Source organism: Phlebotomus argentipes, unplaced genomic scaffold (genome assembly GCF_947086385.1).
Source record: "Phlebotomus argentipes unplaced genomic scaffold, Phlebotomus argentipes genome assembly contig_5, whole genome shotgun sequence".
Classification (NCBI taxonomy): domain Eukaryota; kingdom Metazoa; phylum Arthropoda; class Insecta; order Diptera; family Psychodidae; genus Phlebotomus; species Phlebotomus argentipes.
This window is the reverse complement of record NW_026776165.1, coordinates 5,466,491-5,492,138: the sequence shown is the minus strand read 5'-3', so window position 1 is coordinate 5,492,138 and position 25,648 is coordinate 5,466,491. Positions and strand designations below refer to the sequence as shown.

Here is a 25,648-nt window from a genome sequence, read left to right as displayed (position 1 = left end):
ACCAAAGAGAAGACTTATAACTTCTTTTGTGTGATTTTTCCATACATTCTGCCCTCTTAGACGTAATAATATTCGTTATATAAATGTCTTAACACTAGACTTCTTCGTCAATTCATAAATTTGTTTCTTCCTTTAGGGGAAAATATACATAAAAATAAGATTTCTTAAGGTGATTAATGGATTTTGAGTGAAACTCTTAGAGTTTTTTAGGCACAAATTGACTCATTTTCTCTAGTCTAGTGTTAAAATATTGATTTCATTAAAGTAACATCATTGAATGTGTCTTTATTGGCTCACAAATATAATTTTAAATTCCTAAGCAATTTGTAAAAGTGCTCAAAATTGTTAACAACGGTGCATTTTTGGCATTTTCAAAGCTCTTCTGTGTCTCCTGAAGTCCTCAATTCAGGACGCTTGACGGCATAGAGTTGGGAAGAAGGCACTTAGGCTTGTGTCTTTGGTTGCTGACGCTTTATCCAGCACAGGATGTTGACCCAGGCGAAGGCGGCGACGCCCATGAAGGTGACCCGGAAGGCCGGTGGGATGAAGACGAAGTTGAGCGACTGCACGGGCAGCCAGAAGAGGCAGGAGCGCACGAAGGTGGGCAGAATCTTCTCGCGGCACTCCTGCAGCTTGTCCTCGGCGCCCTCCATCGTCGACATGGCGGTGAAGAAGATGACCAGCAGGCACGGCGTGAGCAGAAATTGGTCCAGCGCGAGCTTCGGCACGAGAATCTTCAGTGTGGTGCCGACGTACTTCCTGTCCAGCCACTTGTACCACGCATACAGGATTGGGGAGTAGATGGCGGTGCCCATGACGGTGTATCTGCCCAGCGCCGCCATGTCCAGAGGCTCCGGAGGCTTCGTCTGCAACGGAGAACAGCGCGCGATGGAGGAAGACAGAGTCTAATGACGGATTTCCAGGATACTCACGAACACCTTCCGCGTGATCCATTGCTGAGAGAACTCAGCGCCGACGTACAGTGAGCCGTAGATGAGTGAGTTGGCCACAAACGGCTTCTGCCGGAAGAACGTCCTCAAGAAGGCCATCGCGCTGTTCTACTGAAATGCACACAAGAATCCGCAATGAATATCCGCATTGTGAATTGGCACAACGTCAGAAAGTGCTTCAGGAGAGCCTCAAATTCCCCACGTTTGACCAATTCAGGAGTTTCGCTCGCACTGGAGGCACATTCAGCCGCCACGGGCGGAAAGAAGCGTGAAGAAATCAATGAAAATGTCTAGCAAGATCTGTGTCAAGGGGTTCATCAGCGGACGAGTTGGGGAAATGCAGCAATTAGCCAAATCACTAAGGGAAGATAATATGTCTTAACACACCAAGCATTTCTAATTAATGAATTTTTTCACATTCAATCGTCAAATTCCTGATAAATCTCTTAATTTTCGGGTGTCTTTTCCGACCATAACCTCAAAAATATCACGAAAAGATCTTTATAAACTCTGTTTGAAAGGATTCTAGATCACAAATTCATCTCTTATGATTTACCAATGAATTTTGAATCACTGAATCACAGTAAAAAATTGTCCAGGAAGTGTTTTAAAGAAATATTTTTGAGGTTATGTTTGATTTTATCATATTTTGAAGCATTTCTTAGCAATCTTGTCGACTTAACAATAAGAATTGATGTGCTAGAATGCGAATTATTCACTAAATCTGTCCTTTATTCGTTACATAACCTAGAAAAGAAATTGTTTCTACGGAAAAATCAGAGGAAATTCAAAGAATCGGGATAATTTGACAATGAAAGAAGCGTTAAGGAAAGGAATATTGTGAGTTTTGATCACTTCCACTGAGTTGTACACCGCTTCGGATTGTATTATCTCCCCCTTGACAAATAGTTTACTCGCAATTCAGTATTGGAAAATCCTTCATAATTCTATGCATTTTGCACTTCTCTGTCAATTGATCAACCCCTTGAAGTGTTTTGTATCTCAATGGCAAAGTTAAGAAATAATCGCTAATTCTCTCTACCTTTTACCCACTGAAATTCTTTGGGAGGTTTGAATGAAAAATTACGCAGGCAAATGATTAATAATAAATTTCTGCGAAGAGATGTAATTGATGAATTAATAATTACAACCCCAATTAAACGGCTTCATCTCCGCTGTGATGACTCTAATTTGGGGTGGGTGGGTGGAGAGAGGGGCTGAAGGTGCGTCATTATTTATTGTTGAGCGGACAGGGTGAAATATTCGAAACTCACACAATTAATGAGGCAACTTTCGGCACTTTCTCACACCCTTGCGCGCAGATGGAAAGTCAGATTATGGGGAGAGAGAGAGAGAGAGTCTTTTGATGATTGTGCGGAGGGAATTGAATGGAATTAATGCCGGAATTAGCTGATAATTAACCTTTTACGCCATTTACATCGCTTCCAAAGCAGGTTATTTTGTACTATTTTTTTTGAGACACTCACGCAATTCGCGTCGCGATTTGATGATCAACTGGAAGCACTGAAATGTGGTCTGATGCTCAGCCGAAGAGTCACACAATATCGTCGACATTCGATAGAGTCTGCCAGGGGCTTATCACAGTCTCACTTTGGCAAAAAAACCCCTTGATATTGACCCACACGATCTGCTCTGAGTCCACAAAAATCTTATCTTCACAGTCAGCATCTCGCGTAATTCGCGTAAAATGTCCGGAATTTGTTGGCATATCTTATCTGGCAGATGAAGAAGAGTGTTATCAATCATTCTCTACATCATTTTCCTGGCTCATTGAAAACCCCCCGCAGTTTATGACGCCCAACTGCTGACCATCTGACGGCCAATTGGCTGCAATTGACTTCAATTGAGAAACTCTCATTCGACCCGCTCTGCTGGCACTATGCGAAGTATTTAGGGACTCCATGTGAATTTTGTCACCAAGAAAGAAACATTGTGATAAAAACAGCGCGACAATGAACTTAGTTGAGGGGCGATAAAGGAGAATTAAACCAGCAAATTATTCTTACTTCAATGGCGTGTTTTCGGCGCTGTTTTTTATTTAGCACTCCTGAAACAATATATGATTTCAACTTTAATGGCGACTGAGATTTAACAAGTATGTTGCAATGTGAAAACTGCAACAAATGCCAAAAGTTCGAGTAAAGTTGCGCACAGAGGAAATGGATCAATTTGCTGCGGAGAGTGGCAGACAGTCCATCATGGGTTCGTCTTTGTCGCGGCGTTTCCAGTTCCGTTGCATCAACAATGGCTTTCATCCACTTCCGGAGGGCATGAAAGGGTGAATTTGTACTTTTTAAGTCACCCTTTTTGGCGGAAAGTTTGCCAGCCAGGCAAGAAGGAAGCAGTTTCCTGAAACACGCAGCTAATGCAGTGGCATTTAATATAGTCATTCTGTATTGGAAAGAGAACTATTTTGGGTGTTTTGCCTTCGATTTTGCCTCTGACATTGAAATAGTATAAATTCATGAAATTATATCACTTCTTTGCTATGATTTTACAGTATTTTTTACTGGTTTTATGGCAAAAATCCTTTGCTCATTAAATATAATGATTTTTTATTTTGTATTGTATGGAAAAAATCAAAATTGAATAAACAATAATCAAAAAATAATTATTTTCCAAGTAAAATTGCAAATTGATAAATAAAAATCCCTATTTTTGGCAAAAATTATGCAATAAATCAAACAATTTTATTCAATATTCGATTTTTTTCCTCTACAAATGGTCGCCAGAGGGCAGCAAAGTTAGCGTGAGGGACGCTATATTCATAGAACATTTTTCACTTAATTTTCTTCTTTCTTTTCACGCATTTTCACATTTTATGTCTTCCTGGCGCGATTCTGGTTGGGAAAGAAGGAAATTTCTAGCATGAAAATAAAGCTTTTCGCGCAGAAAAAGCTCGAATTCATAATCAGCTGATCAAACATGAAAAGTATGTAGAAATTCTGATTGAATTTTATTAAATAATGATTGAAAATGACGGAAAATTAAGAGATTTTTTTCCCACCCAATTTATTTTCAACTGAATATTTATTAACTGTTCTCAATTGAAATGCATCAAATATGTAATGATATCGTGGGGAAATGAGCACATTTGAGGAAAATTTACACTGCAACTTTTTTAACTCATTATTACAAGTATTTGAAAAACACGTTGAATTTTTAACAGCTAGAAAAACTGGCTTGAAGTTTAAGAAATACTCTTTGCCATAATCACAGCAAAGTGTTCTTTGCTCGATGTAAGAATGAATGTGGGAAAACCGCATTAATATATAATGCTGGGAAAACCTGTCGTCAATACATATAAACAATACTTATCATGTCAAATAGCCTATAATCAACACCTCAGCGAGCTTAGCGATGCTCGGTGGCAAAGTTTTGCAGAAATTGACGACACTTGTCACGCCACCTCAATGCAAAATGCATTTCGCAGCTCGTGTGTCTCAATGGGGTTCGCCTTGTCATGAAAAATGCAAGAAAACACCCGCACCCCGTCAAGTTATCACTGCAATTACTCCCTCGGTGCCGTTTTGCGCGTTCTGTCACCGCGCGAGCGAGCAAGAATGGAAGTTTTGAGTGAATGAATTAAATGCACTTTGAGAAATTGCCATGCTGAGTGGCAAGAATGTGAGTTTAATATTCAGTAAAACTACCTTTTCACAAACTTTGAGAGCTTAATTATGCCAAGGCTGCCAAGAGAAACACTGTCACGTATTAATTGAGATCTGCATAAAGTGCGCCATTCATGTGCTCTTGGATGTTGTGAGGCCTGAACTTCGAGACAATCACATTATATTCCTCAATTTTGCAACTGTCTTGTTGGTTTTTCGGTGGTGTTCCCGCAAGGAAACTTTCTATGCCCTCCAGGAGCTTGGAAATGCGCTTTTTGTTCCACAGAAGAAAAGCGCTCGTTCTGTGTTTGCCAAGGGGTTGCTAATGTCCGAGATGCAGTCAAAGTCAGAAGCCATAAAGAACTTGAATTCCTTGCAATTGCCTCAAAATTTCATGCCAACAAGGAAATGAAACACTATTAAAGATATTTCTGTGTAGAATTTACCGAAAATCTGTAATAAAGAGTTGAATTAAGTGTCAATTCATCACTGTTTATCCCAAATTAGTGATTATGATGAGCTTGGAATGTTTTTCCTGTGAAAAATTAGAGTTATTATGTTCTAGTTATTCTGTGTTTGCCACCTGGAACATTTACTGAGCAACAATGGATATGTGTGATATTTATTATTAAAGTCTACTAAATATAGTGTGGGAGTTGAATCAAAGCATGCATTCAAGGATCATGAATATCAACACCTTTTGCTGATGAATTGCTTTGTAGTATTTTCCCACCAGAAGTCAAAATTACAGCTCTCTCCAACTCTATCGATCGCCTTTCTCTTCATTTTCTGACGTTAGTCACCGGTAAAATTGCGCGATTTTCCTACGTAGAAAAGAAATACATAATTTAGTCGCGCAAAGAATAATTTGCAGGGCGTTCGTATTTGAGTACATGAGAACAGAAACACATTTCTTTAGGGCTTGAGATAAATTATTAAGGACTATTGTTGGCCAACATATTGCAACAAAATACTTCTTCAGTCTAGAAATAACCTGTAAAGTGATCGGAAGTGCATTTTTCACACACTCAAAGATGAAGTTGTCCAAGCAGTTGAAGATGTTTAATCGCTTAAAATCAGTGTTTAAATTTCAAATATCCGCATTAACGCTTAATGTCTTTTCCGGACCACTAAAGCATCGTGTTTGGATTGTATTGTTTACGTTTTCTCTCATTATTGCACAACTATCAATGTGCGTTCGTCTCTTTAACTCTCTGTCAATGAATTTGGACATAAATATCATAATGATGATGGTGTGCATAATTGGTTATACGCAATGTATTATGAAATTCGTTTTTGGCGCCATTAATTGCAAGCGTTTTGGTGAATTGCTGAATTGGATCGAGTCTCTTTACACTGAAGAAGAAATACATCCAGCCTTTGAGAAGATTCTGCAGAAGCATTTGGTGAAATCACTCAAGATTTGGAAACTCTTAAACAAGTAAGGAATTTAGAAGTAAACCTCTGGTGCAATATATTTTATTCTTCAACATAATTTCAGCTGGGGAATGGCATTCTTCATCTTTATTGCTATAAAAGTTTCACTTGAAATAAGACCAAAAAGCAAGACTAATTTGTTTATAGAAATACCATTTCTTGAGCTTGAAAACATCCAAATAATATTTGCCATGTTAGGAGCAATTCTGATGGTAACAATTGACTCAGGATTAATTTTCATTGGCCTTCAAGTAATAGCAGCACTGAATATATTCAAAGATTACACTAAATGTCTCAATAAGATGAAGAGAAATCCCAATATTTTGAAACATATTCAACTTCGCTACGATGTGGCAAGTAAGAACATATGTTGGTTTGGCAAGACTATTAGAATTATAGTATTTACTCAGTTCCTTATCACCACATTGCTATTAATATGCCTTCTAGCATTCTCACAGGAAGAAGACGATGAAATTGTATTGTATTTCCTAAGTCCAACGGTTATTTTTCAAATTTTGGCTTTCAGTTTGTTTGGCAAAATCATCAAAAAGAAAATTGAGAGACTTTAGGCGACTCTCTTTCTCTCTTCTCGATCAGAAAACGTTCCTTTGAGGGCTGTTGAAATGTTGGAAGTTAACTTGAAAACGTTTATTTAGATCGTCAAATTAGCATTTTCATCGTATTGCTTTTATTTAATCACTTAATCAGTTGAAAAAAGAGTATTTCGTGTAATATTATAGCTGTTTAATATATTATAAGTGCTTTCGATATATATTTGATGTTATAAATAGTTAACTATATATTTATATCTTGTATTTATTTAACTGTGAATAAAATTACATTGTCAGTGGAAATGAAAAACTATGGATTTTTGGAGTTTTTCAATAAAATTCGTCCACTAAACGACTCTCAGATCGTAAGTTAATCCACAGAAGTTCGTTTATGTCTTCAAATCACCTGACAACGTAATTAATAAATAAGACTTCTGGCCGTGTCATCAACTGTTGTCGTCGGAACTCTTAGGAAGTGAGCTTAGAAAAGTTTTTATTGCATTGCCGTCGTGTTTTGCAGGGTGATAATAAAATATCGTGTGCTGTGTTGTGTGCAGTCTAATTTTATTTGCTCGTCATTCGTGAATTTAGAATCGCAGGAGACAAATTACTGGCTGTCTTACAAGACTTTCCACTCCGGGAGTGTCATTGGAATTGAGTTGCACAAGAAGTCACCCTGAAATGGTAAGTCTGATGCTGGCGGAGAAGCGCCAAGAAGTGTTTGTGTAAGTATCATGAAAATAGAGTAACGAAAAGCGGCCATTTATTATCTAAATGTGAGGAAACGGAAGCTTTCTCCGTGCTTCTAACACATGTTTAATTTACTCACCATGTAGCAAACTCTATCTCTAGCCCTCTATTCACCCCTCTGCACCCCTCAGTGCCGACATGCGAGCAGTTGAGCTGTGTAAGTTAATACAAATACACGGAAGCTGCCTGGGATAATTTAATTACTACAAAGTCTGGCCACCACTGACTCTAATAAATTTAATATCCGTCTCCGGGCATGAGTTCCGGGGGCTGCAGAAGGTGACCAGATCATCCCCCAAGTGCGGGGGGAGATTCACATGCACGATGGCCCGTGTGGATGATGTTTCATGATGGGGAAAGTACGGAGGAACATCCGGAGCTGGACAACAGATTTTAATAGCCATGCCTTCAATTTAATTTCAATTAATGCACGCTTTACAGCCTTCAAGATCAAATTACATTCTGCATGCGAAGGATTCATGGGAGAAATTGATGATTCTCTGTGGGATTCACATGCTATTACGTCCCAAAGTGACTTCACTCACTGTCCGATGAATCATTGATTAACTCATCCAAGCAGATTAGCAAAGATTGAAAAGCTCCGTGGTGAAATACCATGCATGACTTTTCTCCACTTCCACTGCAAAAGGCCTTTGTTGGGATTTGTTTTTCTGCTTTTAAAGAAAAGTCAATTAAGTATTGTGTGTAGATTTATTTTATTAAAACCAGAAAATGTTTGTGTAACAAGAAAATATCTTATATGTATTGCAAAAAGTGACTTTTGTCTCATTTTTGCACATCTTAAGATCACATTGACAACAACAGTCTAAGAGTCTACGATAATGAGAATGATATCAAATCATTCGTTCAAAAATATGTAAAGAATGGCGCAATAAGAGCACGCCAACTTGACGATCTGAACGAAGGCATTCAAGTTAACGTCGTACATTCCAGCGGCCCTCAAATTGTACTCTCTTTGCGACATCGCGAGGATCAGAAGGAACGTTTTCTGGTCCTTCAGGCTCAATTCGTACCAATAAGTTTGATAGAGAGTCGCCGAAAGTCTCTCAATTTTCATTTTGATGATTTCACTGAAGAAACACAGCATAAATATTTTCATGAGTACTATGAAGCATACCAAATATGCTGAAATATTATCGTTTTCCTGTCGTGTAAAGGCAAAACCGAATATCAGAAGCAAAATTCCTGTCGAGAATTCAGCAAATGACACTTTTTCAATAGATTCATTAAACAAGCAAACATTCTTGATCATTTCATTGTGGCGCAAAATAATAATTTTCAAGAAATCGCGTCTGTCTTCGGCCTCATCTTTCGCCTTCTTTTCGATGAGTTCCATGTAATCGTTAATGACGTTGAGAGCTGCCATGACTTGAAGTCCGATGAAAAGAACACTCAAATCAATTGTTACTACAGTAAAAGCAGCAAATACAGAATTAATCATTTGGATAATGTAAGTTAGTTCTGCAGAAAGAGTGTTTTCGAGGTTCAGGAATGGAATTTGCATGAACAAACCCATTTCGCTGTTCGGTCTCATCGCAGCTGAACATATTATTGCACTCACGAAAAAAAACCTTATTCCCCACCTGAAAATTTTAAAAGAATATCCAGAAGAAAGTCAATAAAATTTCTTATCGGATTTCTTACTTTGTCAAAAGTTTCCAAATCTTGAGCGATTTCACCAAATGCTTTTCCAGAATGAATTGAAGTTCAGGATCAGTTTCTTGTTCGTTGAAAAGCGACTCAATCCATTCCAGCAGTTCGAAGAAACGTTGACGTTCCGAAAAACCAGAGAAGAATTTCGCGAAGATTTGCACAAAACCAGAAAGAAATATAACCGTCGTAACGATATTCAAGTTCAATTGCATTGAGAACGACTTGAGAAAGCGAAGGCTTGTGAAGATAAGCCCAAGAACATTAACGAAGAAGAATATTCCAATCCAAAGACGATGTTTTAATGGTCCGGAAAAAACGTTGAGCGTTATTGTGGAGATTTGGAAATCAACCACTGATTTTTCACGATTGAACATCTCCTTTTGCTTGGTCAACTTCATTCTGACTTGGTTGCTTCGAGACTGAAAGTGTGTTCTTAGAATGATGCGCCGAATGGCAAAAGGCGTGGACAATTGAATCACTGCGGAGAAACACGTGTCCGAGTTCTCATGTACACAAATGCGAATTTCCGACGCCGCGAAAACGCACTGAATTATTCAGTGCCGCGAACAGGGAAAAGTGTTCGATTTCCCTGTGATGAATGTGAGAAAAAGCAAGTTTTCCGTTTCGCCGGCAATTTGAAAATCGAAGATGGATTTTACTGAATAAGGATTTGGGTCAAACAACACAACTTCATTTAATAACACTTTGCAGATGTTCAGAAATCAGGCCTTGTTTTGCCTGCATTTTTTAACATGAATATTGCAAATTAAGTAATTTGCTGATGACTTCATTGACTATATATTTCATTTTCCACTCTTTCATTACAGCTGAAGTGAATTTCTTTCTGATATACTGCAGGAAGATAAGCAAAGATTGCAAAACTTTGTGGAGAAATTTCAACCATGTTTTTTACAGCCTCGAAGCCTTAGGCTAGATTTAGTCAAATTTCCCAGAGAAAATCTATTCACTGAACTTAAAAGACAAAAATCATTTTTTTAAGCACTTTATTTGTATCAAAAGCAGTGAAAATTTGCTAAGAAAAAAAGGGTGAATCGATACAATGTGATTTTCAATTGTAAAAAATAATACAGAGAGAAATATAAAACCCAGTAAAACAGTCGTTATGGAATTTCGCTGGATTCCTATCAGACAATTCCATTTCTTCTGCGGAATTTCCTACGGAAAGTCCACTAAAATTCCCTTGCGTTCCTCAACAGTGGATTGAGATTATATTTGACTTTATTACTATTTACTACCTTATCATTAACGTATTTTTAAAAAAGCAGATCTCTAGATTGATTCCCAGTCAAACACAGGAATTTTAAAATTTAAATATGTAAAAGTTTAACATTAGTGTAAGGAGAAACAGCATTAACTATTCTAGTTTGAGGCTATATTACAATGTGTAAGAGAAGAGAAATTGCGAAATTTGCTAAAATTCATACAATTTAACAAAACAAGCAGTAAAACCGTGATAAAAAGAATTTACTTTTATTGTTTATGCTTGAAAATTAGAGTCACAATTTCCGATTGATCCATCTTCGCAAGATATTCTGCAATTTCCGATCTGTTACTCCGTTTTTTACACATTTAAGTGTTACAAAATAGTTTAACACATTTAGGCAAGAATAGCAAAAACCGCAAGTGGTAAAATTTTTAACACAGTCGCCATTTAAAGCCTTAATTGCTGACTCAGGATGGCAAAGGCGTGTGTTAAACCAATATAACTCACATTTAACATTTCTTGTGTGATTGAGAATTGCTCCATTATTTTAATAAAAGCAGTGAAAAATGAAGATTGATTGTAGAAAAATGACTTTTGTTTAACTTTTACACATCTTTAGATCACCGTAGAACTTAACAAATGATATCAAATCATTCGTTCAAAAATATGTAAAGAATGGCGCAATAAGAGCAAGCCAACTTGACGATCTGAACGAAGGCATTCAAGTTAACGTCGTACATTCCAGCGGCCCTCAAATTGTACTCTCTTTGCGACATCGCGAGGATCAGAAGGAACGTTTTCTGGTCCTTCACGCTCAATTCGTACCAATAAGTTTGATAGAGAGTCGCCGAAAGTCTCTCAATTTTCGATTTGATGATTTCACTGAAGAAACACAGCAAAAATATATTCAGCAATATTGCGAAGCACAGCAAATATGCTGAAATATTATCGTTTTCCTGTCGCGTGAAGGCAAAACTTAACGCCAGAAGCAAAATCCCAGTTGAGAATTCAACAAATGACACTTTTTCAATGGCTTCGTTAAACAAGCAAACATTCTTGATCATTTCGTTGTGACGCAAAATAATAACTTTCAAGAAATCGGGTCTATCTTCGTCCTTATCTTTCGCCTTCTTGTCGATGAGTTCCATGTAATCGTTCAGGACGTTTAGAGCTGTCATGACTTGAAGTCCAATGAAAAGCACACTCAAATCAATTGTTATTGCAGTAAGAGTAACAAATACAGCACTTATGATTTGCAGAATGTAAGTTAGTTCTGCAGAAAGAGTGTTTTCGGGGTCCAGAAATGGAATTTGCATGAACAAACCCATTTCGCCGTTCGGTCTCATTGCAGCAGAAAATATTATTGCACTCACGAGAAATAATATTGTTCCCCACCTGAAAATTTTTAAGAACATCAAGAAAGAAGGTTATGAAATTTCTTATCAAATTTCTTACTTGGTCAGAAACTTCCAAATCTTGAGCGATTTCACCAAATGCTTTTCCAGAATGAATTGAAGTTCAGGATCAGTTTCTTGTTCGTTGAAAAGCGACTCAATCCATTCCAGCAGTTCGAAGAAACTTTGACGTTTCGAAAAACCAGTGAACAATTTCGAAATGACTTGCAGAAAACCAAAAAGCAGTATAATCGTCGTAATGATATTCATATTCAGTTCCATTGAGAGTGAGTTTAATAAGCGCACACTTATTAAGATAAGCCCAAGAACATTAACGGAAAAGATGATTCCAATCCAAAGACGATGTTTTAATAGTCCGGAAAAGACGTTGAGCGTTATTGTGGAGATTTGGAAATCAACCACAGATTTTTCACGATTGAACATCTCCTTTTGCTTGGTCAACTTCATTCTGACTTGGTTGCTTCGAGACTGAAAGTGTGTTCTTAGAATGATGCGCCGAATGGCAAAAGGCGTGGACAATTGAATCACTGCGGAGAAACACGTGTCCGAGTTCTCATGTACACAAATGCGAATTTCCGACGCCGCGAAAACGCACTGAATTATTCAGTGCCGCGAACAGGGAAAAGTGTTCGATTTCCCTGTGATGAATGTGAGAAAAAGCAAGTTTTCCGTTTCGCCGACCATTTGAAAATCGAAGATGGATTTTACTGAATAATGATTTGGGTCAAACAACACAACTTCATTTAATAACACTTTGCAGATGTTCAGAAATCAGGCCTTGTTTTGCCTGCATTTTTTAACATGAATATTGCAAATTAAGCAATTTGCTGATGACTTCATTATAAGTAACATAACCTAGAAAAATATGTTAAGAAGCAAATCTGCGGCTTTATTGTACTGATAACATTCTGCACATATGATTTTCTTTACGAGAAGTAACCAGAAAAGTGATCTTTAAGCAACTCCGAGTTGAATTTATGAAAATTGGCCGGAAACCCTGGGTTTTTCCCTTGTATATGTGGTGGATAAGAAGGGTGAAAGCGAGCCTCTCTGCAGTCCAATTCACTTGTCGAATGGATAATTGTAGTTGGGCAAACAGCAGATGGTTCCGCACTCATTCTCTGCAAGTGTTGACAATTTTAATTGATTTCCTCGCCCTCATTTCCGCTGCCTGTGCACGAGAAAAAAAAACTCCCCATTCAGCGCTTAAACATGTGAATTCATTGCCGTTTAAATGTAATTGTCCACACCAGTTATTCCACCCTTCGCGTCCATCGCGGAGAGAACACGGCGAGGAATCAATTGTGCTGAGAAAGTGAGGGCAAACAATATTGAATTTTAATTAGAAAACACTTCTACAATTTACGTGCCGACGCTGTATATTGCGCACCCGTGGACAAACACGGCATCGCACTCCTTGTCTTGTCATTAATGCTGAATATTATATATTTAGCGAGGGTGCGTGTACTTTGGCATCTAATCATTCGCCAAATAGCGATGGCAGAGCAAACATAATTTATTTTTCTCACGCCAGAATAGAGACGAGAGAATTTACAACAATGAAGCTGTGCGATGACTTCAAAGTCTTTCCTGAATCATTAATTGGATTTAATTAGTGAAACTGTTGCCGAGAATTTCTCACTTGAGCCTCTCGTGCCTGAGACCCTTGCCTAAATCCGTCTTCTCGTGCTAATTTCCTGCAAATAGACAAGCGTCGAGAGTGTCTCGAAGACGACCTGGCAAGAATGGAGGAAATGATGAAGAGCAGAGAAGAGAGTCGATTGAATTTTAAGCTTCCTTGAGATGTTCTCACCTTTCCTAATGAGGTCAGGAATTTAACAAGTGGAAGGAAAGTTTAAAAACTTAAATAAATCACTGAATTACAGTAGTGATTTATGCCCACTTTCCTTTTGGTGCTGAAAATTCAATACTTCTTTCAATTTTAGAGACATTAAAACAAAAGATTATCAGAATTTTATGATCTTTCAAATGGCGTTAAGATCATGGCGATATCTTAATTCGGGGCCGAGATATTGCAAAATACAGAGAGATGTGCACAAAAAGACAGCGAAAATTATGTTAAGACACTGCTTAGATTGCTTTGAATCCACAAAATAATCATAAAACTTTCTTAGATAAGCGCATTGAAAATTTAGAAAACATTTACACCATAAATGCGCCTTGATTTTGACTCAAAAAATTGCTTTTCGTATGATTTTAGCTTCCTTTTGAACGCTTTTGTACCATTTTGCTCTTTAGAAAGTGTGATTTTTAGCCAATTTCTTATTATAATGTCCAGAAAATCGGTAATTTCTGATTGATGTATGGCAGGAAAATGGTTCTAATTGCGTTTTTCATACCCTCTAGCATTAAAGTGTTCCAAACCTTGCCATAGAACCCAGAATTGTAGTAATTATAGCACACAAAAGTACTCAAAAATACAATAATAATAAGAACTATAGCAGAGGCTTTGCTAGTTCCTTGATAAATTGCTCTCATTTTCCTGAGCAAAACGCTTAAACATCTCTAAATTATTCACATCGAGGAATATCACATTGAATATCATGGCGAAAAAGCCTCTCAGGCCATTAGTTGTGTGAAAATAGTTAAACAGGAGGTTGGAAGTTGGGTCTAAAATTGCACATTTGCATCTTCGAGGCGCGTAGTAAATTAGAGTAAAACAAATTAGGTGATTCTCATGTAACCGAAGGAGTTTCTTCGTTCGCCCAGTGGAATTTATTGACGACATTCAGAGAGCAAGTTTGCCAGTATTATGTGCAATTCTCCGGCTTTGGGAGACGCAAATGAGAATAAACACCTTTTTCAGGACTTTTTAAGTATTCATCCCAGCACGTCCGATGACTTTGAGCACAGCCGAAAGCTTTTGCAAAACTATCTTGCAAATGTGGCGCAATATTCTGTAAATGGGCAAAGTTTGTATGTTAATTTTTCCACAATAACTGCAAAAGATGAGGAAAATTTTCCATGCAAGAGAGACTCAGTGGATTTGTGCTAATAAATTTCAATGATCATAAATAGATTTTATTGTGTTTAAGGGGTTAAAATTGTGCAAGAAACTTCTTGTTTCTTTACCACTAAATGGCCCTCGGCGTTGCTTCTTTACGACCGCACCGAGGCAACATGTTTTATTTGCAAATTTCCCGCCATCTTCCCCCGATGGAGGCACATTTTAGGGTTAAAAATTGAATTATGTGCATTTAAATGAGCGCCCAGGATGCGTGGATAAAGCAGCGAGTGTGAGCGAGAGAGAGAGAGAAAGAGAATTTTTATGACCCAATATTATGACCAATAAAAATTATTTTTTCCTCCCATTCGGCGTTGCCTGCGGAAGCGCGACCAGGACCAAGGGGGAGATAGTACAGTCAGAAGGTGTGTACAGCTCAGCAGAAGTACTTGAGAAGTGGAAGTGTTGAAAAACTTACAATCTTCCTTTCCTGTGTATTTCTTTTACTGACTAATCTTCCGGATTCCGTGGATTTCCTTCGAATTGCGCAAAGAAATAATCGTTTTCTAGGTTATGTCACGAATTAGGGATGAATTTAGTGAATATTTTGCGTTTTAGCATTTAAATTCTCATGCTAAAGTCGCTAAGACTGCTAATCATTGGCAGAATTAAGCATTTTCATGCGATAAACATGGCTAAACACTGCAAAATGTGTTGAGATCGAACATAACCTCAAAAAGAAAATTGTGGATTTAGAAAAATGTTTATTTAGACCAGTTTCTGCACGATTTTCACTTTGAATCAGTGATTTTGAGTTGAAAAAATGATTTTATCATCTAGAAAGCTTTCAATTGGAGTCTTTAAGGATTTCTTAGTGATATTTTTGAGGTTATGGTCGGAAGAGATGCTCAAAAAATCGGTTTCAAGTGAATTTTTTCATGGAACCTTTAAGAACTTTATTATAGTTTAGGAATTTGTTGTGGAAACAGTCTTGAAATCTGAAGTGCTGGAAGTGGTGTACAAATTAAGAGCATTTTATCTCCCCCTTGCACAGGACGAGGCAATTTCCCCGGCCTCAGAGGCGCACGGGCAGTGAAATGGAAAAGCTCAGGGACTTGCAAGTACTAAACACATAATTAATTTTATAACATTTCGTTCCCACGCGCTTCTCTTTCCGCTCTATAAACTCCAAATGCTTTTCTTTCTCGATTTTTCCAATAATACCCATGAGAGATTACATCACCTCCGGCCAATGTGTGTGTGATGAAGGAGCAACAAAGAGATTGTGGGATGTGTAAGGCCCAGGATTGGAAGAGGAATTCGGTTGGAAAATATGAAAGACGTTGGAGTGAAATTCATATCATTTGCCGGAAATTCGACAATATCGCATGAAATTCTCTTTAAATCTTTGAGGATGAGTTGAATTAGAAAATTGCAAGGAAATAATGACTTAAGCTCCGTGAATTTAGCTGGCAAATTGAATCATTCTTTACTTGGAATTGGTCGGAAAATCCCTATTTTTCACTGCGAAGCAGCTTTGCCAGAATGCTTGGACGGCGCGAGTGTGGAAATCTGTTCCGTAATCCGAATAGACTTTGGAACAATTGATGTAAAAGTGATGTAGGTTTCCGTCTTACTGAGCGCCCTTCCGCTCCAACGCGGCCAGGAAGAGCAATAAAGTGGATTGTGGGAAGTTGCACACATGGACACGCTGCAATGGGGTGTTAAATGTGCGAAAACGGAATCTGCGTGTTGGATTTCACACCATTTTCACCAAACATCGCTATCGAAATCACTGGAGATTCTCACACATAAATTGTGATATTCATGAATTCTTTTTGATGCGAGAAGTTCTGATTGACGCGAACCTTCGAGTAATTATTTGACGGAGTCTTCGTGGAATGTATAATTTCTCATTTTGGTTATTCAAGAGATGAACTCACTGACGTCAATTAGCGAAAAGACGCGCTGAAGGAGGAAAAAAGCTGCGGACACGATGAATTTTCCTAATACATATATTCACTTTGAGAGCCTTTCACACCTGATGAAATATTCAAGACATTCCAATTCAAAGTCTCATCCAAAGGACTATAAAGGATTACTAAAAAGCAACTAATTTAATTGGCAATTTCAAAGGTTCTTAAGAGAGTTCCTGGTAATCCAGCGAAGGACGAATAAAATATCATCTGTTGGAGTGCAAGAAACATTTTATTTACTGCTTATGACATACAAAGGGGGAGATATTTACACTGAACACTTCAAAAACTTGAAATTTGTCAATTAACTTCTAAATTATAATGAATTTCTTAAGTTTCCATTCGATATTTTTGTAGAATCCACCAAAATCCGCTCTTTCTGGACATCTTTTTCGGCCATAACCTCAAAAATATCACTAAGATATCTTGCAAGATTGCATTTGGAAGCTTTCCAGATCACAAAATCATCTCAAAATTGCTGATTCAACGTCAAAATCGTGCAGAAGGTTTTCAAAGGCAACATTTTCCAAGTCTAGATTACTATTTTTGAGGTTATGTTGCATCTTAACGCAAATTTACAGTGTTTCTTTGCATAAAAATGTCAGAATTGCTTAATTCTTGTGGCTTGAAGATAATAATTGATGTGCTAGAATGTGAATTGTCTATTAAATCTATCCTTGATTCGATACATAACCTATAAAATGATTCTTGTGATTGTTTCTAAGAAGATTTTTGAACACTTCCACTTCACAAGAGTTCCGCTGACTTGTACACCACTTTTGACTGTATTATCTCCCCCTTGTGACATACAATATTTGGGTATTTTACTTATTACAGCATAAATTTGAGTTCTAAATGCTAAAAGTGTACAAAATAGCACAATAAGAGATTGCAACTTTTAGAATTGTAATTAAGGCATAGATATTAACATTGTACATTCCTGCCGCCTTCAATCCATACTGTCTTTGCATCATTGCGAGGATGAGAAGAAATACTTTCTGTTCCTTAAGGCTCAGTTCATACCAATTCGTTTGATACAAGTTTATTGACAATTTATCCATTTTCACCTTCATGAGCTCCCCAAAAAAGCAAAGAGCAAAAATTTGTATAACAGTGCAAGGAAGGATAAGGTATGTTGCGATTTTGTCGTTTTCCTTCCTTGCGTACACAAACATGAACAGCAAAAGACATGTGCTGCTGAAGAATTGAATCAATGACATTCCATTGAGGGCTTCGTTGTAGATATTGATGTGTTTTATAACTTTGCAGTGATTTTGTATAATTATTTTGAAGAATTCTGGTTTGGTTTTGAGTTTATCAACGAATAATTTGTTATATTCGTCTAAGATGCTCAATTCGGCCATTATTTGAATACCAAGATAGGCAATTCCCAAATCAGCTAATGCTGTACTTATTGCACCTATTTCCAAACTTATTAATTGGATAAGATGTGAAATTTCTTTTCCGACAACATCATGTTCTGATAGGAAAGGAATGTATATGAAAAGTCCAATTTCGGGATTGATCCTGAACTGAATGTAGATAATTATGCATATGGCCATAAAGATGCGAAAAATCAGTCTGTAATGTAAGAAAAATTGATTGTTTGTACATAAATATTAATTTAATTGCAAAAATTGTATAATATTCACGTACAAAGAACAGAATTTCCATGTTTTCAACGAATTCACGAGGAACTTTTCCATAATCGCCTTGAGATCGTCGTCTGAATTTTCTGCGTAAAGTTCTTCAATGTCTCTTAACAAACTGATAAGCTTGTCACGATGGTGAAATCCACAAATAATTTTCAAAATATATTGCAATACTGCAATTGCCGTGACAATAGAAATCAGCAAATTCATATTAAATTCACCATTAAATGTTATTATCACGTGTGTAAAAACCGAAATCATTAGTTGAAAAATGAATACTTCAGAAAATATCAAATGAAATCTGTCTCTACGTGAATTAGAGAGCAAATTTGATATTAAGAAAGACATTTGAAGATTAATCAGTGAACTTTCCTTCTTGAATAACCCCAAAAGATTCGACATTGTGAAGTAAAATATCCGATCAATTCAAATTCTTGCACCAAACTGACCATTTGAAAGGAATGTCGAGTGTTAAGTTGGAAAAATGAGTCGCAGTTTTCACCAATGGAAAAGCGTGAAACTGTTCTCTGTAATTAAACACCGAGAATAGATGAAAAGTGTGGGATATTGAACAATTGATTTCATGCATTTTCAACGCAATTGACGTAGAAAAGCTCAATAAGGATTTTTGAAAATTAATCAGTGAGCTTTCCCGTTTGAATAACTCCAAATGCTTTGTCATTTGAAAGTCAATCAATCAATTCAACTACTTGAAATTAACTGATGATTTCGCAAAACATTTCATTTCATTTGTTAGCTGGTGAATTGGGTTAAATCCGTTCCTTGTAATTAAACACCGAGAATAGAAGGAAAGTGTGAGACATTTTGCACTTGTGAATCGTTTAATAGATGCATAAAATATTCATGATTTTTCACCGACAAAAAGATTACAAAGAGGTTAAGATCAATATATTCGAACAAAATGATATTTTTTGGTAGTTAATTTTTTTCGCCAAGTAAAGATTTCCAGTGGAAAAGGCCAATAAGCTTGTTGTGAGAGATTCCAGAGGAATTCTTAACACTTCCCAGGACTTCAAACTTCGTCGATTGAAATTAATGTCTGAGAGTAAAATAATCAACAGAAAATCAAAGCTGTGAATCAAATAGTGCATAAATTGCAATAATTCCACTTCCTAAAACTTCTAATGATCTGTACACCACTTCTGGCCATATTATCTCCCCCTTGGATAGATTGGAGCTTATTTGCCTTTTCTATTGAGAATATTTGAATGGTTTCTTGAATTAACATCAGAGGAAGAATAATCTTTTTAACAAGTACGTCTTTTGTGATGTGATCTTTATTGTTGATCAAGCAAACATCATTATACATATTACAATAATATTAAGCTATACATTATATCTAGTTGAACTCTTTCCGCCTTCTGATTGTGTCTTTTCATGCTTGTCACAATGACAATGTTATAAAATTCCTTCTCCGGCCTTTTGACCGCCAAAACGTCAATTAAAATACTTTTGCTGGACATCCAAAAGCCAGCGAAGGATGCGTAAAAATCGTGATAAAAGCAATTTGAAATGCCAAAACTTCTGCAATGTGACACAAAGGCGACGCTTTGGCTGCGGGAAATAATTGGAATGTGAAAATGATGTTGCCTTTGAAGTGGATTTGAGCCTTGCAATGGCACACGTGGGGGAGTGAAGCGGAGTTGGGGGTGTTAAATTGTTGAGTGGATGCTTCAAAGGGCAAAATTATCCCTTTCAAACGGTAGAGAATTTTCCGCTTAATCCTTGCTGAATTGAGTTTACTCGCTCAAACTATACACAATAGCGCAGTAAGTGATGGACAATTTGACAATCTGGAAGAAGTAAAAGAGGATTCTTTAAGAGGAATCATGGAAATTGTGCAATTAGCGATTGATACACACATTTAGGAACAAATAGATATTGATATCGTACATTCCTGCTGCTCTCAAACCATATCGCCTTTGGGTCATCCTGAGGATTAGCAGGAATGTCTTCTGCGTCTTCAAGTTCAACTCATACCAATTGCTCAAGTACAGATTTATCGATAGCTGATCAGTTTTAATCTTGATAAATTCACCGAACAAGCAGAAAACCAGAGTTTGTGCCATTACACAAATACATAATATATATGCGGTGATTTCGAGCTTTTCCGTTCTTATAAATGTAAAAATATTCACCAATAAAATTGAACACGTGAAAATCTGGATAAAAGATATTTTGTGTATGATTTTGTTCAATAAATACATAATTCTTATAATATCACAGTGATATTTCAAAATTACTTTCACAAAATCATGATTATTCTGCATTTTATCACTGTGAACTTTTATGTAGTTATTGAGAATATCAATTGCAGCGATAAGATGGAAAAAAATGAAGATAAGACCAAAATCAACAAAGACGACAAACAAACCAGCAGGTGGAATGAGTAGAATTTGGCCATAATATGTTATTTCCAAGGATAATTCTCTCTGTTCATCGTTGAAATTTAAAAAAGGCACTTTCATTATTAATCCCATTTTACTGTTTGGTTTCATACTAATCACGGTTGCAAATGCAGTTGCAGTAAAGGTAATTACAACCCATCTGGAAGTTTAAAAGACACTTTAAATTGTGATCTTAAATTTGTATAAATTCACTGTACTTCTTTAATATCTTCCAAATTTTGAATGTCAGCATTAATGTCTGTTCCATTATCAGTTTGAGGTTAGAATCAGCTTCATCTTCGTCTTCTTCTTCTCTTTCTTGATAAAGGGACGCAATCCATTCGTAGATTTCCAGAAAACTCTTTCGCTCCAGTGAACCGAAGAAGAGTTTCGATAATATTTGCATAAGACCGACAAGGATCATAATGGTGAGGATAAAATTCAAATTTAGACCTTTTGGCAACTCTTCCACAAAGTGTAAAATCACAAAAGCAAAAGCAATTGAACACGTAATCATTTGATATGCAATTATAAGTCGATTTCTTAACGGTCCGGATGAAATATTGCAAGTTGCCGCCGATACTTGAAAGTCTATCACTGATTTTTCACGAATAAACAACTCCAATTGCTTGGAAATCTTCATTTTTCTCGCAAAATTTACGGGGGGGCATTTTTCTCGCAAAATTACGTTGAACAGCGTTCGAATGTTTCTGTGGTTGAAATTGTACTGATTTTATAATTGTTGCTTCAGACACAAATGTATGAAATAAAGTGTCAAATTACATATGCATCAAAGCTTTCCCTGTAATTAACAATGTGTGAAAAACACTGAAGAAAACTTTACAATATTTATAAGCTAAATAGAGTGATAAAATGGATATTTTTATGCTCTAATTAATCTTCTCCATGACTGCAAAGCAAAGGGCACAAATTATCGGTCAAGAGGATTCATTCCTTTCCCTAAAATGTCCACCAGGAAAATATCCTGAAAGTACGAGCATTAAATGTGTATTTTCAGTTTACAAAGAAGTTTCCATGGACACGCAGAAAAGCCGCGAAGGTGCGAACATGTGCTTGATTTCTCACAATTGTACTTTGCTTCTGACCTTGTAGCTAAAATTGCACTTTAGCTCAAACACTTGCGACTTTCTCATCCACTTAAGGGATGACGAAATAAGACTTTACGTGTCACAGAGCTGAGTGAAATATTCTTAACTACTAAAAGCTTGACAAAAAGTCGCATTTTCTCCGAGACTTTTGCAATAAATTGCTTATTCGTTCAGAAATATGTAAAGAATGGCGCAATAAGAGCAAGCCAACTTGACGATCTGAACGAAGGCATTCAAGTTAACGTCGTACATTCCAGCGGCCCTCAAATTGTGCTCTCTTTGCGACATCGCGAGGATCAGAAGGAACGTTTTCTGGTCCTTCAGGCTCAATTCGTACCAATAAGTTTGATAGAGAGTCTCCGAAAGTCTCTCAATTTTCGTTTTGATGATTTCACTGAAGAAACAGAGCATAAATATTTTCATGAGCACAGTGAAGCACAGAATATATGCTGGAATATTATCGTTTTTCTGTCGAGTGAAGGCAAAACCGAATATCAGTAGCAAAATGCCAGTTGAGAATTCCACAAATGACACTTTTTCAATGGCTTCGTTAAACAAGCAAACATTCCTGATCATTTCGTTGTGACGCAAAATAATAACTTTCAAGAAATCGCGTCTGTCTTCAGCCTTTTCTTCATCCTTATCTTTCGTCTTCTTGTCGATGAGTTCCATGTAATCGTTAAGGACGTTGAGAGCTGCCATGACTTGAAGTCCGATGAAAAGAACACTCAAATCAATTGTTGCCATACTAAAACCGCAAAATGCAAGAATTATGATTTGCAGAATGTAAGTTAGTTCTGCAGAAAGAGTGTTTTTAGGATCGAGAAATGGAATTTGCATGAACAAACCCATTTCGCTGTTCGGTCTCATCACAGCAGAAAATAATAATGCAGTTAGGGTAATGATTATAATTCCCCACCTGAAAATTTTGTAAGAACATCAAGAAAAGAGTTAAGAAAATTTCTTCTCGGATTTCTTACTTGGTCAGAAACTTCCAAATCTTGAGCGATTTCACCAAATGCTTTTCCAGAATGAATTGAAGTTCAGGATCAGTTTCTTGTTCGTTGAAAAGCGACTCAATCCATTCCAGCAGTTCGAAGAAATATTGACGCTCCGAAAAACCAGAGAACAATTTCGTAATGATCTGTAGGAAGCCAGAAAGAAACATAATCGTCGTGATAATATTCATGTTCAATTCCATTGAGAATGAGTTGAGAAAGCGAAGGCTTGTTAAGATGGATCCAAGAACAGCAACGAAGAAGAATATTCCAATCCAAAGACGATGTTTTAATGGTCCGGAAAAGACGTTGATCGTTATTGTGGAGATTTGGAAATCAACCACAGATTTTTCACGATTGAACATCTCCTTTTGCTTGGTCGACTTCATTTTTGTACTTTTAAAGTTGATTGAAAATCGTTCCGCACAGTTAAAGGGTTGATTTCGAACTGAAAACTTGTTGTAAAAATGTTTTTCTTCATGCACTGTGCTAATATGAAGTGTGTTTTGCGGGAAAAAAGGCGGTAATAAGGTTCAATTATCTGAACATCAAAGTAAAAAGAAAATTGAGAAGGATAATAAAGTAGATAATGGCGTTGACATATATCAAAGATCATGTTTTGTTAATGAAGTTGTGGATTTTATTGATTTTATTGGACATTTGACGTCAAAAGTGCATAATTTTTAAATTTCCAGAAGCTTCTCTTCCCCTCCACGCGTTGCAGGGTGTCTTTGGGGGTGTTGTTTGCAGTGAAAGAGTGTCAGTTGTTCTCAATGCCACTCGCAATTCCTCCTTTGAACATCATTACAGCTGGGCGAAACCCGCTGTACTTGTACTCGCACAAAATACAAAAACTCGCAAAATATACCGAAATGGCATCTGGGAGGTTCAACATCACGAAATATGACGAAAAAGAGTGGGGTCATATTTTTTTGGGTGCCGTCCGTTGGTCTTCGTTAAGCTTCGTTACATTTCTAATGTATTACGCGTTATGACGACGTAATTAATCGCATCATCCGGTTCTTTTTCTCTGAGTGCACTCGAGAGGATTCATTCCTTTCATTAAAATGTCCATCAGCAAAATATCCTGAAAATACAAGTATTCCATGTTCGACGGGTCAATCGAAAACTATGAAAAAGTAATTTTTTATCATTTACATCTTATATATTCCAGGATTTTCCTCAAATGATTTTTCGTAAAAGACTTAAAATGAGAAGATATGGCATATTTTTAATTTTCCTCAATTCAAAACTTTGAAAAATGTCAATGAAAAGTAATAAAAAATTGATTTCTTACAACTTTTTTTTTAGATAAAATGTACTCAAAATCTATTTAAAAACGACTTTTGGATAGTAACTTTGCCAAATCTCGGTCAAAATTCCAATAAATTCGACCGAAATCTTCATAAAATAATTATTTTAGGGCAATAATTTACATTTTTTAAACCATTGGCGGCTGTTTGTGTTAAAATTAAGCAAACTGCGCAGTGAAATTCACGCTAAATGAATTTCACAGTTTTCTCTTCACCCGTCGAAGTGCATTTTCAGTTTACAAAGAAGTTGCCATGGACACGCAGAAAAGCCGCGAAGGTGCGAACATGTGCTTGATTTCTCACAATTGCAGCTTTGCTTCTGACCTTGCAGCTAAAATTGCACTTGAGCTCAAACACTTGTGACTTTCTCATCCACCTAAGGGATGACGAAATAAGACTTTACGTGTCACAGTGTTGAGTGAAATATTCTTAACTACTAAAAGCCACTAAAAGCTTGACAAAAAGTCGCATTTTCTCCGAGACTTTTGCAATAAATTGCTTATTCGTTCAGAAATATGTAAAGAATGGCGCAATAAGAGCACGCCAACTTGACGATCTGAACGAAGGCATTCAAGTTAACGTCGTACATTCCAGCGGCCCTCAAATTGTACTCTCTTTGCGACATCGCGAGGATCAGAAGGAACGTTTTCTGGTCCTTCAGGCTCAATTCGTACCAATAAGTTTGATAGAGAGTCTCCGAAAGTCTCTCAATTTTCATTTTGATGATTTCACTGAAGAAACACAGCAAAAATATATTCAGCAATATTGCGAAGCACAGCAAATATGCTGAAATATTATCGTTTTCCTGTCGCGTGAAGGCAAAACTTAACGCCAGAAGCAAAATGCCAGTTGAGAATTCAACAAATGACACTTTTTCAATGGCTTCGTTAAACAAGCAAACATTCTTGATCATTTCGTTGTGGCGCAAAATAATAATTTTCAAGAAATCAGGCTTATCTTCGTCCTTGTCTTTCGTCTTCTTGTCGATGAGTTCCATGTAATCGTTCAGGACGTTTAGAGCTGCCATGACTTGAAGTCCGATGAAAAGAACACTCAAATCAATTGTTATTGCAGTAAGAGTAACAAATACAGCACTTATGATTTGGATAATGTAAGTTATTTCTGCAGAAAGAGTGTTTTCGGTGTCCAGAAATGGAATTTGCATGAATAAACCCATTTCGCCGTTCGGTCTCATTGCAGCAGAAAATATTATTGCACTCACGAGAAATAATATTGTTCCCCACCTGAAAATTTTTAAGAACATCAAGAAAGAAGGTTATGAAATTTCTTATCAAATTTCTTACTTGGTCAGAAACTTCCAAATCTTGAGCGATTTCACCAAATGCTTTTCCAGAATGAATTGAAGTTCAGGATCAGTTTCTTGTTCGTTGAAAAGCGACTCAATACATTCCAGCAGTTCGAAGAAACTTTGACGTTTCGAAAAACCAGTGAACAATTTCGAAATGACTTGCAGAAAACCAAAAAGCAGTATAATCGTCGTAATGATATTCATATTCAGTTCCATTGAGAATGAGTTTAATAAGCGCACACTTATTAAGATAAGCCCAAGAACATCAACGGAGAAGATTATTC

At 36.8% G+C, this 25,648-nt stretch overlaps 1 protein-coding gene across 3 annotated transcripts; it reads right to left on the bottom strand.

The window, feature by feature from the left end:
- Positions 1–40: 40 nt before the first annotated feature.
- LOC132266031 (mpv17-like protein) lies at positions 41–2,615 on the bottom strand. 3 transcript variants are annotated; one of them, XM_059766857.1, is made up of 3 exons: positions 2,373–2,615; positions 933–1,061; positions 41–866 (listed from the first exon to the last, which is right to left on the bottom strand). In XM_059766857.1, exons 2-3 carry the CDS (start codon positions 1,047–1,049, stop codon positions 444–446), a joined length of 540 nt encoding a protein of 179 aa, XP_059622840.1. In that variant the 5' UTR covers positions 1,050–1,061; positions 2,373–2,615; the 3' UTR covers positions 41–443. The 3 variants fall into 3 exon arrangements, with proteins under 3 accessions (XP_059622840.1, XP_059622841.1, XP_059622842.1); XM_059766858.1 differs by having other exon boundaries at positions 933–1,058; XM_059766859.1 differs by having other exon boundaries at positions 2,438–2,615.
- Positions 2,616–25,648: the final 23,033 nt, after the last annotated feature.